At 36.8% G+C, this 17,743-nt stretch overlaps 1 protein-coding gene across 3 annotated transcripts in view; it reads left to right on the top strand.

Annotated features, from left to right (window-relative positions):
• Positions 1-16,972, top strand: part of ELOVL7 (ELOVL fatty acid elongase 7) — a 71,541-nt gene extending 54,569 nt beyond the window's left edge. For 2 of the 3 annotated variants that reach the window (XM_022596988.3, XM_089908882.1), the window contains 6 exons: positions 104-294; positions 3,750-3,830; positions 4,726-4,782; positions 7,039-7,144; positions 12,085-12,221; positions 14,254-16,972. In XM_022596988.3, the coding sequence (XP_022452696.1) occupies positions 104-294; positions 3,750-3,830; positions 4,726-4,782; positions 7,039-7,144; positions 12,085-12,221; positions 14,254-14,463 (782 nt within the window). In that variant the 3' untranslated portion in view covers positions 14,464-16,972. Of the gene's footprint in view, positions 1-103; positions 295-3,749; positions 3,831-4,725; positions 4,783-7,038; positions 7,145-12,084; positions 12,222-14,253 lie in introns of those variants that run through there. The other variant, XM_022596997.2, reaches the window with a different exon arrangement.
• The last annotated feature ends 771 nt before the right edge of the window (positions 16,973-17,743 follow it).

Below are 17,743 nucleotides of genomic sequence, written 5' to 3'. Positions count from 1 at the left end.
AATAGTCCACCGTCAGCATTAAGATCTAGGTGCTCACTTAAATGCTGGTTACTGTCAGTTATCTCTTGGCTAAATGTGCACTTACACCTTGTTTTTCTCTTAGATCCAAGAGTTGAAGACTGGCTCCTCATGTCCTCACCTCTGCCACAAACTGTCATCCTGGGACTCTATGTCTATTTTGTCACATCCCTGGGACCAAAGCTCATGGAGAATCGAAAGCCCTTTGAACTCAAGAAAGCGATGATAACGTACAATTTTTTCATAGTACTCTTTTCTGTGTATATGTGTTATGAGGCAAGTGTCTTCAGTATTCCTAACGGGAGAATTTTGCCTGAGTCTTTATGTCTGTCTGTCATGATGTTTCTTGTTATGACTGTAAGGGTAACTCTCCAAGATTTAAGAAATTTCAGAAACTTAGCTCACTAGAGTAGATGTTTGTCAAAAAATTGTTATATATAGACCAGATATTGAACTCCTTAGAGGATCTCAGTATAGTCTGCCTCACAGGTGGTGAGAAAAATTAAGTCCAGGGACTTGCACGCAGTTAGCCATAAAAGATGATTGAATGAGTCCATAAATGTTAAATTTTAAGGAAACTCAGAGTTGGAGAAATTAGATAACTTACTCAAAGTACTGTAGGTGGTAAGTGGAGGACTGATATTTGAATCCAGGTCGGTCTGACATCAGAGCTCATCCTGACTCTAATGAGTTGACATCATCATGGTAGCAGCTTTGGGTTCTGCATGCCCTGATGACCTGTTAGGTGGTAGACTGTTTGGTTTGATTTAGCTGGGCTTTGTTGGGGACAGAGAACTTAGACTCATACAAAGCAGTAGGTGAGGGAAGCTGTCCCTTAACTGTCAATAAGAGAGGTGGGGAACTTCTAGGACCCAAAAGCAGACTCATGTATGCTCTCTCTCCCCTCTGCTGATTACAAGTCTCAGCCATCCTCCCTTACCTGCTTTTCTGGGATTTCTTCCTTCTCTTCCAATGCTGGCTGGCTTCCTCATCCTATTCTCCTTACTTACTTCCTCTGCAGCATAGCCTATGCTTCCTCACAGCTGGGTCCCAGGAGGGCCTCGCATGACCTCTCCAGCCTCTCTAGACACCATGGCCTCTGCACATGCATCCTTCCAACCTGATTCCTGCCACGGATCCACCTGATCAGATCACCTTAAATCTGCTCTGGCCTCATTTCTCATGGCCTTCCTGAAGTCTGGACTTCCTTTGCTGCCTTCTACTTTATTTCCAAAATTAACTCACAGGTCACCTTACTCTCCTTTCTGGAGCATAAGCAACTGAAAGGGAAGGAGTAATAGAATAGAGCTAGGGAGCAGAAAAAATACATGCTTTGGGCAAGTTATCAGAGATAGGATATTGCCTACTATAGGACAGTGCTAAGAACAGACCTGGAAGCCAGGAGACCAGGGACTAGTTTGTCCCAGTTGCGCTACTAACTAGCTACCTGATTTTGAACTAGTCATTTAAATACTCTGGGCCTCACTTCTCTCATTTTATAGAGTCAGGATTGACCTTGTCTCTCAGATCCCTTTATGCTCTGTGTCTGGTTGTACCATTGAATGTGATGTCCCCAAATATATTTCTCTGCAAGGAATCCAGTTATAACCAGTAAGTTTTGGTTTCTGTTTTAGCAATTACAACATAAAAGGTTTGAGAATATCTGAATCTGAGAGTTTCTATCTCCCATTAACCAGTAATACTAGAGTAACTTATATGCAGTTTTGGGGATTTTTACCTGCCAAATATAAATTATTACTCTTCCTTTGTGAAAGCCTAAAATATAGACATATATGTCAAAAGCTCTGCAGGCTTTTGGAATGTTCTTAAACTTAATATCAGGAAAGCATTAAGTTCTACTTTGTATTTAAACAAAGACTTTTGACAGCTGAGCAGCACATCACCTCCAGGACACATTCAAACGCATGGTTTATTGGGTGGGGCACAATTACATTTGCTCTACAGAGTGAACCCCTCTACTAGGGATGTTAGGGCAAATATGAATAAGGTGAGAGGAAGTACATCAGACTAAAGGAACCCACATGCCTCATTTTATAGTGATGGTTTGAGTGTGCTAGTCACTTGGCACCAGTCAAGAAATAAAGAGAGACCAGTGAAGACCCTGAAGAAGGCTACATCCCACAGCTTCTCCTATTTGGTGCAGCACTTGTTTGGCATAGGGTAGCATGGGGAATCAGTCATCCCCATCTGAGTGGATGGACTTAGAGTGTTACTTGCATCAGTCAGAAGTGAGTCCAAGTGCAAAAGAATAGGAAGATGCTCACTGACAGATCAGGATTTTGTAAAACAGATTTAACTAGTTCTGTACCACATTCCCTTGTTCCTTTGAGAAAATTCATTGACTTGTTTTTGTAAGATACTTTTCTCACCCATGATATATGTCTTATACTTTTCTGAATCTTAATTCTCAAGATTCATAATTTACCAAGTTAATAGTGTGATTAATTTATATTACAAATCAAGCTAGGAGCTAGTATCAATCAAAAAGGATAGTGTTTTTAAATACCACAGTGTAAGTAGTTTTTCTTTCTCCTTCTTTTCTTTTTACCATTAAAATGTCATTCTGATTATGCCTCATAAACTTTTGCCTTTAGAAGTTAATTTACTGTAAAGTTGTCATTTCAGCTTTAACAGTAATTAAAAGTGCAAACTTGTAATGTAATAGAAAATGATATAATCCTTATGCTGAGAAAGAAGACATCCTAGGGAAGATGTTGGCATTCGTGAGAATAGGACTCCAGAGAAGAACTGGTCATATTGTCAGAACACTAAATTAAGCCAGCCATTTAATATAAATGTTAATTTTAAATTAGAACCCTTAGTTTTTCATTTTCAGGTACTGTTTTAAAAGGAGACCTTCCCACCGTCAGACTGAAAGAACGTCAATGTAATCTTTGAGTTAAGGTCCAGATTTATCAACAATAGGCTTTTTCTTCTCACCACTAGCCTAAGGTCACTTCGTGGGTGTGTTGGAATTAAGGCTTGCCAGACTGCACTTTCTTGTTAGTATTTTCATCTCTTACTTGTCATGTGAATCCAAAGCAAAATTAATACGCGAGTCTTGTATTTGGTCGATCTTGATTTAAAAGCTATGGACTATCTCTTCACGTTACATCCACTAGCCGAGATAGGAAAAACCCAGTTGATGCAGCCATCGGATGAGTACATTGAGAAAGCTGCTCTGCTCATTTATTTGTTGACTAATTGCAAAGGCTAGAAATTATCAGAAAAGACTGATTTCAGACTTAGTCACCCCTTTGAGAGTACACAGACATGTGCACAAGCACATAGAGATGTACATAAGGTCAAGCACTTACCAGTATTTGCTGTTCAAACAAAACATTCTTAGTATTTTGTTCTCCACTATATTAGAATAATCATTCCAAGAAATAGGTATTTTAGTTAGTACACAGTTTATATAAATGTGACTTTAAAATTTTGAAAACTCTTTTTTTAACATCTTTATTGGAGTATAATTGCTTTACAATGGTGTGTTAGTTTCTGCTTTATGACAAAGTGAATCGGTTTGAAAACTCTTGATGCTTTGATATCAAGCGAGTTCCTGGTTTGTAATTTTTCTAGCCCGCCTTTCCTTCTGCACTGACTGCTGACTCAGCTGAGAATGTAATGAAGAGACATACTCAAAACTACCTTCATTGTAGCCGTTGAGCAAATATTTCCTTCTTTAATATGCATGTGCTCTCTTGCAGTTTGTGATGTCTGGCTGGGGTACAGGTTATTCCTTTCGATGTGAAATTGTTGACTATTCACGCTCGCCTACAGCATTGAGGGTAAGTTTCTTTTTGGAAAAACTTGTAACACAAAATCAACGTTAAAACTTTTTGGACTCTATTTGTAAACACTGAATGTGAAATCAGAATGAGTAAGTGACTCAATTATCAGAATATATGTGTTGAGAGAAAAAGCTAAAAATTACAAGAAAAAAGATCGAAGAAATTCAGGTGTGTAATTTTCTGTAAAATGAAAACTGGTGCTTTTCTTTGTGAATTTCTTGGATTTAAAAGTAAATTTATGTCTGGTTCTTCAAAAAACAGAATTACCATATAATCCAACAATTCTACTTCTGGGTATATACCTAGAAGAATTGAAAGATGGGATGCAAAGAGATATTTGTACGCCAGTGTTCATAGCATTCTTCACATTAGCCAAAAGATGGAAGCAACCCACGTGTCCATCAGCGGATGAATGGATAAACAAATAGTGGTATATACATACGATGGAATATTTTTCAGCCTTAACAAGGAAGGAAATTCTGACAACTGCTACAATGTGGTTGAGCCTTGAGGACATTATGCTAAGTGAAATAATCTAGGTACAAAGGGGCAAACAAATACTGTATGATTCTGTTACACGAGGTACACAGAGTAATCAGATTCAGAAATCGGAAGTAAAATGGTAGTTGTCAGGGGCTGGATTCACCAATGGGGACTTACTGTTTAATGGATACAGAGTCTCAGTCCTATAAGAGGAAAAGAGTTCTGTGGATAGACGGTGGTGATGGTTGCACAAGAATGTGAATGTACTTAATGCTACCAAACTGTACACTCTAAAATGGTTAAGATCGTAAATTTTATGTAATGTGAATTTTGCCAAAATTAGAAAAAATAAAATTTTCTTCCATGTAAAAATAAATAAATAAATTCATATCTATGTGTGTTTCTGCAGATGGCACGCACCTGCTGGCTTTATTACTTCTCCAAATTTATTGAGCTCTTAGATACTGTGAGTATATAATCACCACATTTGGTAAATGTTTGATGTTTCAATGAAAGCAATAAACTGTGAGTGTACAGTTGTCTTATAACTTTGGTTATCTCTGTTCCTCAGGCAGACCTCATATTATCTTTTACTTTTTATTATCAGTTATTTTAGAGAATAGGATAAACTTATTTTTCAGTCTTTTGCAAATGCCAAAAGATTTTCTTCTATATCAACCACCTGGTTAAGATAAGAATGTAACTAACACATATACTACAAAGCTATGTCTCTATATAGATGGATGACAGCTGTTTTGTGAAGTAAGTTCAAGAAGCAAAGAGCAGAGAATATGTTGCCTTTGGTTCTTTATAACAAAGCACTGTGTCATCCATACTCCTTTAAGAAGATAAATGCTTCAAAATTCATAAACTTACACTAGAATGTTAGCTTATCCCTGGAATATCAGTAATTTTGGTAACATCAAAACTATTTCCATCTGCCTTTCTGAAGTCCATGTTTACTGGTCTTCTCCCTTCCTGAGTATCAACTCTGACTTTGAGTGGCTAGGCCTGGGAGAAGCAAGTACCATGGATTAGGATCCATGATGAGAGGAGAAAGCCATGCGCCTTTATTTCCAGAAACAAAGGAAAGCTGGCTATTTATTTTGTTTTTGTGGCATGTGGATCTCATTTATCTGGAATCAGTTCGGGGCCTAAGACTGACACGTGTTTTCTCTCTTCAGAATATATACCACTACACTTCTGGTAGCAAATTTCAGTATGCTTTACCTTCTCAGCTGGCTACACGTAATGTTAGAATTAGAAAGGAGAATTTAGTGAGTGTAGAATCCAGTGGTTCTCAAACGTTAGCATGCATTAGAATCACCTGGAGGACTCATTAAAAACACGTGTGCTTGGATCCCACCCGCAGAATTTCTGATTCAGTACGTGTTCGATGGGGCTCAAGAACTGGCATTTCTCAAGTTCTCAAGTGCTGTTATTGCTGTTGGTCCAGGGTCCACACTTCAAGAACCCCTGCTGTAGTCCAGTGGTTCTCAACCGCTGTGGTGCTGGAGACCTAACTGCGTTAGAAAACAAAAACCTGGGCCCTGCCCCCAGAGATTTGGTATCAGATGGTCTGGAGTTAGAGACCAGGCATGGTTATTTAAAAACAAAAAACAGACCTTCCTGGTCACTGTAATATGCAGACAGGGTTGAGAACCACTGTCCTAGCCTGGAGCACTAAATCTGAAGAGAAATGGAAGCCAGAAAGTTACAAGACTTGTCCAGAGGAACACCACTACTGACTAGGACCTAGGACCCCAGATTGCTGGTTTATGGCTTTTTCTGTTGCACCGTGTTGCCTTCCTCTACGTGCATAAGCAAAAGCATTTTGACTTCATTGTTCCTGCTTTGCATGTTCTCAGCTTCAGCTTCCATAAGGAAACTTGCTGCTCTGTGTTCTTCCCTGAACCACATTTCTCAACTACTCTTAGGAACGCTTTTGTTTCTGCTACTCTGTTTAGTCCTGTACTTAGAAGTCTAACTCATCACTGGTCTTCTGCATTTTGAATATTTTTGAACATTTAATTCTGCTTTTGAATATGTTTTTGAACCCCCCCTCCACAAAGCCTTCCTCTTCTACCTCTTTGTTTGTCATTTCTGTAAACCACTGGATACATTCAATCTGGATGCTGCCTCTGTTGCCCTTCTCATTTTTCCTAAGCTGCTTTGCTTTCTTTTCCACCCTACTTCCCCAATTAACTCTTCAAGTATTTCCCTCTTCCTCTTTCTTTAATAATAATTTGCTAACTTCAGATTTGCTACAAGTCCTCTTTTAGTTTGCTTAATCCCTTATCTAACTTGGTAGGATGTGTTAGTTAGGGAGCAGTGTAGAAATTCAGTCCTAGGACTTAAAAGTCTCTGCTTCCCCATATATTTCAAAATCCACGTGGGTTTTTTTTTTAAACCAGTAACATTTTTTCAGTAATTTTTGGTCATATTCTTCACTTTATATCTTTGATTTTTAAATCTTCATTCAATATCTTTTCACCTTTCTATTGATTCTTGCATGACTAGGCATCGTACCCAAGTTCTCTCATACTTATTAGCTTTTGAGCTGCCTCTTGGAGAACCAGCTGCTTCTACAGGCATTCTGTAAGGCAACTCTTTCAAAGCACATTACAACGTGGAATAGTTTGCACTTTGCCAATAGTTTTGTAACACTAGATAAATTATTGCATGATTTTATATGAACTTGATTGTCTTTAAATTATTTCAGATCTTTTTTGTTCTGCGTAAGAAAAATAGTCAAGTGACTTTCCTGCATGTCTTCCATCATACCATCATGCCATGGACCTGGTGGTTTGGAGTCAAATTTGCCGCAGGTAGCCAAGGGAGAGTTGGGATCATGTGTTACAATTGATTACGTTTCTGTATGCTATAAGCATAAATTCTGTCCTTAAATGTGATTTAAAAGAATCTCAGAACATCAAAGAATCACTTTGATCAAACTTCTGACTTTCATTAATTATCTGAAACATAAACATAGGACTCCTAACTAGATCTCCCCTCCACCCCCCAATACTCTTTAATATGTAAGACCTTTGGGTATAGTCTTCTACACGTATCCTTTAGTTGTTTTGTTTGGATTTTATTCTTGTCCTATATAGTTCTATAACTATTTTTAAATAAATAATTAATAAACAAATAAAATGGCAAAATCCTTGGTTTTATAGGAATATAGTTAGATAACTTATTCCTTGTGTTTCCAGGAAGTTAGAATGTTTATCTCAAGTTCCATGTCTTCTTTGCTTTCAAATTTCCGAAAACTGATACACATCCCAATCCCTAATAACTCTGTAAAGATGTGTCGAATTGCAGTTTCCCACCTTCCCTAAACATCCTACCATAGTAAAGGATGTTTTGATATTGTTTTTTAGGTCAAAAATAATTTAACTCAAAAGCTTGGCAAACAGGTTCTTTAGTTGGTTTTGATTTTATGCTTCTGAACATCTAGAATATGAGAAAACAGAAAGGTAAGTAATTTTACCTATCAAATTTTTAAATAAGTGATATCCTGAAGGATATAGTCTTACTAGCAGAAGTTGTTTGGGGGATTTATGTATGCTAGTTTTTTCAATTTAAGAAGTCTTCATGTAAGCCTGCAGCCCATACTAGACAAAGCTTTAACATTTCTGTGAAGAGCTCACCTCTATTGGGTTTTCTGACTTGGTAAGACTGAAAGGAAAGAGAAATCACAATTGAGGAACTCTTGTTTAAGTTTTAGACTCTCTAGGCATGGGGAAAAATTCTGCATGTCTCAGAGCATGAGGGGACATGGATAAGCTAGTGGCTAGAAGAAGATGGCAGAACCTAGGGGAGCTGGAAGGGCTGTCCCTACCTTGGCCTAAGGGCATCAGATTTTCCAGCATGTAAAGTAGCTCCTTGCCCAAAATTGGCATTTATCTGTTGAGGATTTTTTTTAAAGGAAATGTAGTTGTTTTTCTTATAATGTATATGTGTTAATTTAAAAATTTAACTCACATTATAACAAGATAGTCTCATCTGTGTCCATTTTACAAATTGAAGGTAGTTATATTATTTAATCTCCATTATTTTTCTTTGCTTTCTGTGTTTTTATTTTCTCTCACGTGTATATTGTGCCTCTCAGTTCTTTCTACAGTGGTATTTCTTAACACTATTTTTTTTGGTGAAAATTAGAAAATACCTAAACATCCAGTAATAGAATGGTTATGATGTCTTGTGTTTATAATTGTGAAATGCAAATGATATTGAAAGACATTTAGCTCAAACTTTTGTTAAGAAGCTTGGCTCCTAAATTATCAGAAATAGATGGCTATTCTTACTATTCTGTTTTTAAAGTATGCTAGACAAGGTGTTTTCACACCCTTAGAACTTACTTATTCAGATTTCTTCCCTGAGACCAGATTATTCTATTACAACACTGAAAAATAAATATAGATTAAAAATGTATAGGAAGACAATACCCCAAAAACAGTGATTCAGAGAAATCGACACAAAAGTGGTCTCCCTCTCCTTCTTTATCCATCTCTGCATTTTCTAATTTTTCTAGTTTGAATATCTGTTGGTTCTATAATGGGAAAAAATAAATTTTATTTGAAGAATAGAGTTGAGCATTTTTCTAGTTTCTCTCTTTGAGTCCATTGATAGTCTGGTTTCCATTTAAAAAACAAGCAATGCTTTCAATAATGAACATTTAAACGTATAATATTCCTCAATTTTTCAATGTTACCATGTACATTAAGCACTTCATAGTGGATTCACTGTCCACACCTCAATTCCCCGTCGGCTTTACAAAATGTAAGTGGTAGAAAATAATGTTTTCTTCTCTCTCATATGTTCCATGAGTTGGCACTTCTGCTCATTCTCATGTGTGGAACCTAGTAAACCCTTGTACAGCACACCTGGTATCTATTCAGTGACAAGCACAGCAACAAGAGCTGAGGTATTCCCAGAAGTGTGGTGTGGCATTGGCTTTCATTCCTAGAATAAAACTGTCCAGTTTAAACTGTCCTTTCAAAAACTTGAGCACAGCTGATATCTATCTAGTATTTAATTTCCTGTTTGCCTGTTGTACTCCTCCCTGGGATAATAGCAATCCACCTTTTCTTTTGAACGTGATGAAAATATTTCTGAGGCAGGTTTTTATATTAATTATGTATATACTCCTTCCCAGAGATATGGAGAGTTGTGATAATTACCCAGGTGGTTCCTTTATTTTTTTTCCAAACCAAAGGAGTAAAATGTGATGGTACTAATTATAATTCATCCTGAGATGTTTGCTTTTCAGAACTATTATGAAGAAGAAAACAAGCTTAGAAAATACTTTATTAGAAAAGCCTTCCAAAGAAGATATGAAAAGCATTACTAATTAAAATGTGATTGTTCTGTGAACAAACATTAAAATAACTTATCAGAAAATCATCATTACTAGAGAAAATAAGCAAGTTAATTTGATTTGATAGCTTATTTTGATCAGTAACCCTTACTGAACACTCTTAGCTACACTAGTGCTTTGTTAAATTCCTGTCCGTAGGAGCCTCATTTTAGGACATTTAAATGGTGAAAGTTTCTGAGTGGAAAATAGAACTCTTCTACCAAAAACTGGGAGAGGTGTCTTAGTGAGAAAGGCTCAGTCGAATGTAGTTCATTATCAAGCATGAAATAGATTTCCTGTGTATATGTAATTGTGAGACAAATGGACTTGAGAGGTATTTGGCTTGTCCCCATGTTAAGCAGCTTGACTCCTAATCTATTCTATTTTTAAATTAGCCTAGAAAAGGTGTTTTCATACCATACTAATTTATTTATTCAAGTTTCTTTTGGGAAATAAGACTAATCCAAATGTAAATAATAAAAGCTGGGAGGTTGTTAATAAGCTTCATTAATTCAGTTTCTTCTGACTTGAAATTTGTGATAATTACAGGATTAGCTGAAATTTGATTTACTGAGGAAAGTTTAGGAAGCACAGTATAGCATAAAAGAGACTTTAGGGGAATATTTAAACTACTTAAAAGTAATTATTTAAAACAGGTATTTTAAGGGTGTACTTTGGCAGTGGTAGTATTTAGAAGTATTTAGAAGAATCTAGCACTGCTGCAATTATGAATGATTTTTTAAAAAAATAATTATTTCTTCCATGAAACAATTTTTATGACATTTCTCCTTAGAAGATTGTGGTTGAAGTAATAAATTTGTATTTTGCTTTAAACTTTCTATAACTCATAGTGTTCATGGATTCAGTCCTTCCTCTAACATAGGCAAATCTGTGAGGTTTTGCTTAATTTCTGAAATTAAAGAATATTAGAATAAATAAAATAGCATATTTTGGAGAAAAATTTAAATTCTAGGTCAGTATTACTAAGCTGAATCAGGCTGTGCATAAAGAATGAAGATTCTTCAAGATTGTGCATCTTAGGAAAAAGACACTAGGGAAGAGTTTTGGTTTTTTTCCCTACCATCAACTGAACACTCTGTTACCCCTTCCACTGTACTACTGATCCAAATAAAGACAATTGTAACAATTTTTGCTTATATTCCCCCCAGGGTCCTTTTCTTCTATTCTAAATTGAAAGTGATCAGTGGGAGATATGGTGAGATTAGAAGAGGAAAACCAGGATAGGAAGGCACAATTGATAATAGTCAAATAGAAGCAGTAAGGAAAGATGATTTAACAATTAATAAATGTTTATTTTGGAAAAACAATGATTGATTAAAGCAAACTTAGCACAGCTTGGTAATGAAAGCCAGTGGTTTTACTGCCAAAATTTTGTGGCACTTGGACTTCCCTGGTGGTTCAGTGGTTAAGACTCCATGCTTCCACTGCATACTGCAGGGGAACAGGTTTGATCCTTGGTCAGGGAAGTTCCGCATGCCATGCAGTGCGGCAAAAAAAAAAAAAAAAATTGTGGCACTAAAAGTATTTATGGAAAACTATTGAGAATGGAAAAAGTTAATTTGATTCCACACAATGTTATGTAAAATAATATTCTTAGTGGCTTTATTCATAATAACCCAAATTGAAGACAACTCAAATGTCTTTTAAATGGGAGGATAGATACATTGTGATGCATTTATATCACGTAATACTACACAGCAATAAAAAGGCAATCACATGGTTGAATCTTAAAAACAGTATGTTGATTGAAAGAAGGTAGCCACAAAGAATACATCCTGTGTAATTCTATTTATATGAAGTTTTGTAACAGGCAAAACTAATAGTTGATGATGGAAGTCAGAATAAAAGTTACATTGGGAGGAGTATGTTCTTGGAAGGGGCACATGGGAACTTTATGTGGCATCAGCAATGTTCTATATCTTGAATTTGGTGGTGGTAACATAGGTGTATACATGTGTAAAAAATCGTCAAGTTAAAAAAAAATCATCAAGTTGTACACTTAAGATTGGTGTACTTTGTGTGCTTTATATATGTTAATTCTCACTAAAAATGAATTTGATTACTATTACTTAGCAATATATTATATTTAAAAGGAAGTCAACTTAGTTTGTTAAAGTAAACCCAAATCATAAGACTATTTTCAGGTTAAGATATCACAGAATAAAGTCATGCTAATTTATTCTACAAGATTTGTATTTTAGTTTTACTAACTGGATGTATTATCCAGCTCCCTCTAATTTTATAGCTATTTAACAATAGTGATATTTCATATATATTTTTCTTCCTCCTAAAATTAAAGAAATAATTATATTAAAATTTCCGTTCAGAGAAAAATATGTCTCATTTTAAGGAACAGTGCCCCTATTTTACAATATTTTTTTCCAGGTGGTTTGGGAACATTCCATGCCTTTCTAAATACAGCTGTACATGTAGTCATGTATTCCTACTATGGACTGTGTGCATTGGGACCAGCCTACCAGAAGTATTTGTGGTGGAAAAAGTATTTGACATCATTACAGCTTGTGAGTAATTAATTTTCTTTAAAACCAGATACGAAGCTAAACTGGAGTCCCTTGTCTTCCTTGTAAATGAGGATACTAACTAAAGAGCAAAGTTTATAAAACACAGGGATATAAATTGTCTGGCCTCTTATGGCATCCCATCATTGTCCTTTCTTTGTTATGTGAACTTTTGTCAGGAACTTTATTGAAAGCAAAGCCTATTTGGTAGCCAAGAGGCTCAGACAACTAAACTAGCGTGTGTATCTTTATACTATTTTATGCATTTATATAAAATAAAAATATTTATGTTCAAAATTATGTGAACCTCATTATACATAATATTAAATTAGAAGTTAGACATTCCATATTCTAGGTCTAAATGACCTTGAGGGAATGTAACTTTGAGAGGATTATGAGCCTTCCTGTGTGCCTGCCTATCTAGTCCTAACATTTATAAGTCTATTTTTCCTCCAACTAGTAAAAGTACTGTGGGAATTAAAGGTGTAGAATGGTGGTGTAATATACATATTGACAAAAGTGACAACACCCTAAATAACCAACCATAAGGAAATGAAGTAAATTATTTTAATTCCTGCTTAGGAATATTACAAAGTCATGAAAATTATTCACAAGTCCTTTCTTTTTAAGCAATTTTTATGATTGTAAAGTAATATGTCCTCATTGCAGAGAAATTAGAACATCTATACTGCATATAGAATTTTGTATCAGGCTTTTTTTTCACTTAACATACTCTTAAATGTTGTAGAAACTTTTTAATAATGTGGAAAAATACTTATATAGCAAAAAGAATACATGTTGTTCATTATTTTTTCAAATATGTTGATAATATTGACAAACACACCTGCATAGAATGTTGAGGATGCTGCTTACACTTTCTAAGGTTTCATTTTCTCGTCTGCAAAATGAGAGGCATAATTGTATCTACTGCACAAGAATGTTCTAAAAGTTCCTTAAGATAATGCAAGGAGGGCTTCCCTGGTGGCGCAGTGGTTGAGAGTCCGCCTGCCGATGCAGGGGACGTGGGTTCGTGCCCCGGTCCGGGAAGACCCCACATGCCACGGAGTGGCTGGGCCCGTGAGCCATGGCCGCTGAGCCTGCGCGTCCGGAGCCTGTGCTCCGCAACGGGAGAGGCCACAGCAGTGAGAGGCCCGCGTACCGAAAAAAAAAAAAAAGAGAATGCAAGGAAAGCTGATGATTATAACAGGAACAATGTGAAAATCTTAACTCTGGTTTTAACAGGATAGATTGTGGGTAATCATTATTTATTTTTATGTATAGATTTTTATTTTCCAAAATTTCCACAAAACGCATGTTGCCTTTTAATCATGAGAAAAAATATATCCAAAAAATCTGGATGTTAGCCCAAAACATGTCCCTTTTAAGACTGTGTAGAACGTTCTAGAACACAGAGCCCTTGGGCATCGCTAGGAGGGTCACCAATGCTCTCTCACTCCTTGCAGATTCTCTGCTGCAGTTGGCAGATAGGATGTATTTTTTATCTATGACGGTGGAGGACCGGTGGCAGATATGAGGACTTAGCGATGCTTTGGCTCCTACAAAATAAGCGGGGCTCTAATTAGAATGTTTTTGTTCCCCTCCCCACCAACGGAAATATCCAGTCTACCAACAGGACAGAATGTTTGAAATCAAACTGCCCTAGAAAATTAGGCCATAAGGTAGTGGTCCTGTATGCATTTCATAGGTCAAGGACTCAAGCCAGAGACTGATGGTTCTCTGAGTGTGAAAGGGCTGCTGCACTGCCCTGCTCCGGGGACATTTACATAGCTCCCCCTGGAGCTGTGCACTTTGGCAGGACTGAATAGTAGTTGCAAATTCCCATCTGCATTTTGACATTGTTCCACCCACTGTCATTCCCATAGAGGCTAGATTGAAAGATAAAATTCCCTGTCCAACAGTAGCCTGGATGTGGTTGGAGAGTGTTTAAACATAAGCAGACAAAGAATGCATTAAATAATTGCTCCATTGTGACTCTTCGTAGCTAAACAATACTTTTCATTCTTCCGTCTGTTAGGTCCAGTTCGTTATTGTCACTATACACATAGGCCAGTTCTTTTTCATGGAGGATTGCAAGTACCAGTTTCCAGTCTTTCTGTACATCATTATGAGTTACGGGTGCATCTTTCTGCTGCTCTTTCTCCATTTTTGGTACCGTGCTTACACCAAAGGTCAGAGGCTACCCAAAACAGTGAAAAATGGAATCTGCAAAAACAAAGATCACTGAAATTCAAGCACAGCATAAATCTATGAATAAGACTGATATCTTGTCTTCCTTGACAATCAAGAGATATTTCCATGTGCAGTGCATTTTGTATATTTTTCAAAACCAAGAGCTTGTATTTTTATGATAAGTTATTGGGGTTTCTGATATTTGAGAGCCCAAAGCTCCCAGATACCAGTCTTCTGATAATTAGAGCCTAAAGCAGCCAGTTTTTCAGCTGCTTTTAAACCTAATCTAAAGGTTTTATTTAACACATTTTGTTAGGTTGAAAGAAGGATGTGAAACAGTAGAGTACTCTTCAAAGAAGTCCAGTATAGATGAAAAATATCGTTAGATATTTTGAGCACGGACAGAGATCCATGCCGTACAGTAGATTCCTTCTGCCGGGTCTGGAAACCTTTAACTGTGGGCTCTGGCTTTGTTGCTTGTTGACTATATTCAGAAGACACTGTATTTACTCTAAACTTAAATTCGCATTCTAAAGAGCTAATAGGGTGAACGTTAAGTGTATTTTTGATCAGTTATCATTTAAAATCGCTAATGGTAATTTTTAATGGATCTTTCGAGTAGCCGGCACCAGTTTTGCTTGTAAGACTTCCTCACAACGCATTTGTGGTGTAAACTGTATAAAAGTGACAATCCTTTAGGGTAATACATTGATGCACTTGAAACTAAGGTTATTATTTTGAAAACAAGGTGATTTGTTCTGATGGCTTAACGAACACTTTGCTATCACCGTTTTGCAATGAACTTTGTATATTTCGGGAAAGAGGTGAATTTATCAATGGAAAAAATAGTTGTCTGTGGTGTTGTAATGTCACTTTCTCATATCATGGTTTAAAGGATTATCTTGGTTAAATATATATTGGTTAGATGTGTAAATGTTCATATCACTGGCACACACTAAATGATTTTAGACCACCCAGGGATGGGTTAAGGGTGGCTTGTGAAGCAACTGGAAGCAAATGGTGGCACAGAGATTATCCAGGGAAGATTTGGTGATAAGGGTCTCTCTCATAATGAGAGAGAGCAAGAGAGAGACTGTATAATAGTTATTGTTATAGATTCACTGCTTGGAAAAATATTTTCCAGAATTATGAATTAATTAACAGCCTCGAATTCTTTTTTTCAAACTTATAAACTATATAATGAGGGACTGAAATTCATTTTGCATAGCTCTCATTTCTTTAAAATTGCTACTTTCTAACAGCCATATTTTCTTGTTGGAGAACCCAATTACTGATCAGTAGAGTTTTGCCCAAGAAACAGCAATATTTGGACATTTCTGAATTTTTCCACAGTGTTTTTTTTTCTTGTTCTATTTTACTTGATTTTGAAGGATTGCTTATGCTTGTATGACTGTAAGCAATTAGTACCCCAGTAATTGTGTAACACACAGTGATACTTATTGTACGACAAAGCCTGAGGTTTTACCAACTGTAAACTCCTGGAGTTAGGTGTCTCCCTCCTAATCCATTAATCTGTACCATGGCCTTTTCTCTTCACACTCAGCAAATTAGTAAGGTTATTTGCCTTTAGTGACTTCACTCGCTTACAATATGAGAATTTGAGGGTTGATAAAAGGGGAGATTTCATTTTTTTTAATAAATAGTAAAGAACAGGAGAGCAAAGCTAAAAGAAACAGCAGCTCTAATTTATTTCTCTGTGAGAGTCTCAGGGTTCCTTAAGTGTTTTCCTGTTTTTCTCTTCAAATCCAACCAGTGCTAAAAGGAGGAGGTACGGTAGATGCTGTTACACATACACACAATTCCCATAGACCCCAGTAGGGTAAAGACCAAAAGGAAGCAAAAATAAAAGAAGAGAAAACAGGAGAGTTTGTTTCTTCTCTTGCATACTTTCTGCCCTGCTCTGTACAACCCCTCCTTGTCTCCGTGTAGTCTTTAAAATGTTTGCTGTGCCTGTGAACTAACAGCAACATGTGACAGAATCACATTCTACATTATATGAATAGGAATGGAGAGCTAGAATGTTACATGAAAAGAAATCACAGCTGGCAGAGGTAACCTCCGTATGAACAGCAGCAAATTAGAATGGGTATCACTGGATGTAGGATTGGATGGGCATTGTTTTATTAAACAGCTCTGTGGGTCACATAGAGTTTCTGCTGGAGTTTCATCCCACTTTTCAGGACTTCCTTGCCTTTGGGTTTGCTTACCTAACAAATAAAAAGGCCAAAAGGCCAGCTGCAAAATCTGGCTTATGACATAAAGCTCTATGAATCCTTTAGAACCTATATTTATATTACAAATAAATGCAAATGTAAAATTTTAAATATCTGTGGGACATTGCCATTTTACAGTCTTAACTGCGTAGAATTCTTAACTGAGCAGACTGCATTGTTATGTAAATTATAAGATTATGATGTTACATTTCTTCAATTATCCCTTATCTCTGTTAACTACTTTTAACGACTGTGGAAAACTCTGTGGATACTGTCAAAGTTTGGGTTTGGTTTTTGGTGTGTGTATTATAATAAATTTGTGGTATCACATGCACATGTGTGTGTCTTTCATTTTGGAATCTAACTGCATGTGTTTGCATGGATGGATGGTTTTTAATATGAATATTCATTTAACCAAGTCATTTTACACATTTGTTGTACACTTGTTATGTTCGGAGCCCTGTGCTAGACATTAGAGTGATACAAAATACAAAGATGCCTCCCGCATAGTTGGGACCTCCTGGAGCTTGCAGGCTGGCAGAGGAGATTATGTTACAGGGAAGTGTATGATTGGTGCCATATGATTGAAGGTCGTGGCACTTAGCAAGCAGGTAGGCTCCATGAAGGTATTTAAATTTGGGTCATGTATTTAAGATGTACAGTTGTCAAAATGGGGAGTGGGTTAGTGGGCAAGGTGTTCTAAGTGAAAAGAAATAACAACTCAAGGCCCAGGGGAAGGAAAGCATTAGGAAAGTGTAGGGAATGGCCAACAGACCAAATTGAGTGAGGCACCTGTAGGTGTCACAGAGAGATGAGGCCAGTAGGGAGGAGGGCTCTGACACTGGAGATGTGCTGCTGCAGCATCCGCCCTTGATGCCCCAGGCAAATAGGAGCATTCAAGGATTTGGGGGAGAGGAGAGGTATGACTAAAGTGGTACCTTAAGAAGAGTCACCTGGTAGGGTGGGGTGGAGGCATGAGACACTAAAGGCAGAGATAAATTAGTTGATTAGGGTGAAGGGAAGAGAGCTGGAATGTGTGACTGGAAAGAAAGAGGCTGATGTGAGAGAGCTTCTGATGGGAGAGTTGAACCTGGCGACTGA

The sequence above is a fragment of the Delphinapterus leucas genome, chromosome 3 (assembly GCF_059928025.1).
Source record: "Delphinapterus leucas isolate spDelLeu-1000000601 "Yukka" chromosome 3, BTC_Dleu_Yukka2, whole genome shotgun sequence".
Taxonomy (NCBI): Eukaryota; Metazoa; Chordata; class Mammalia; order Artiodactyla; family Monodontidae; genus Delphinapterus; species Delphinapterus leucas.
Note: the sequence above shows the minus strand (reverse complement) of the source record. Positions and strands in the feature narration are given on the sequence as shown.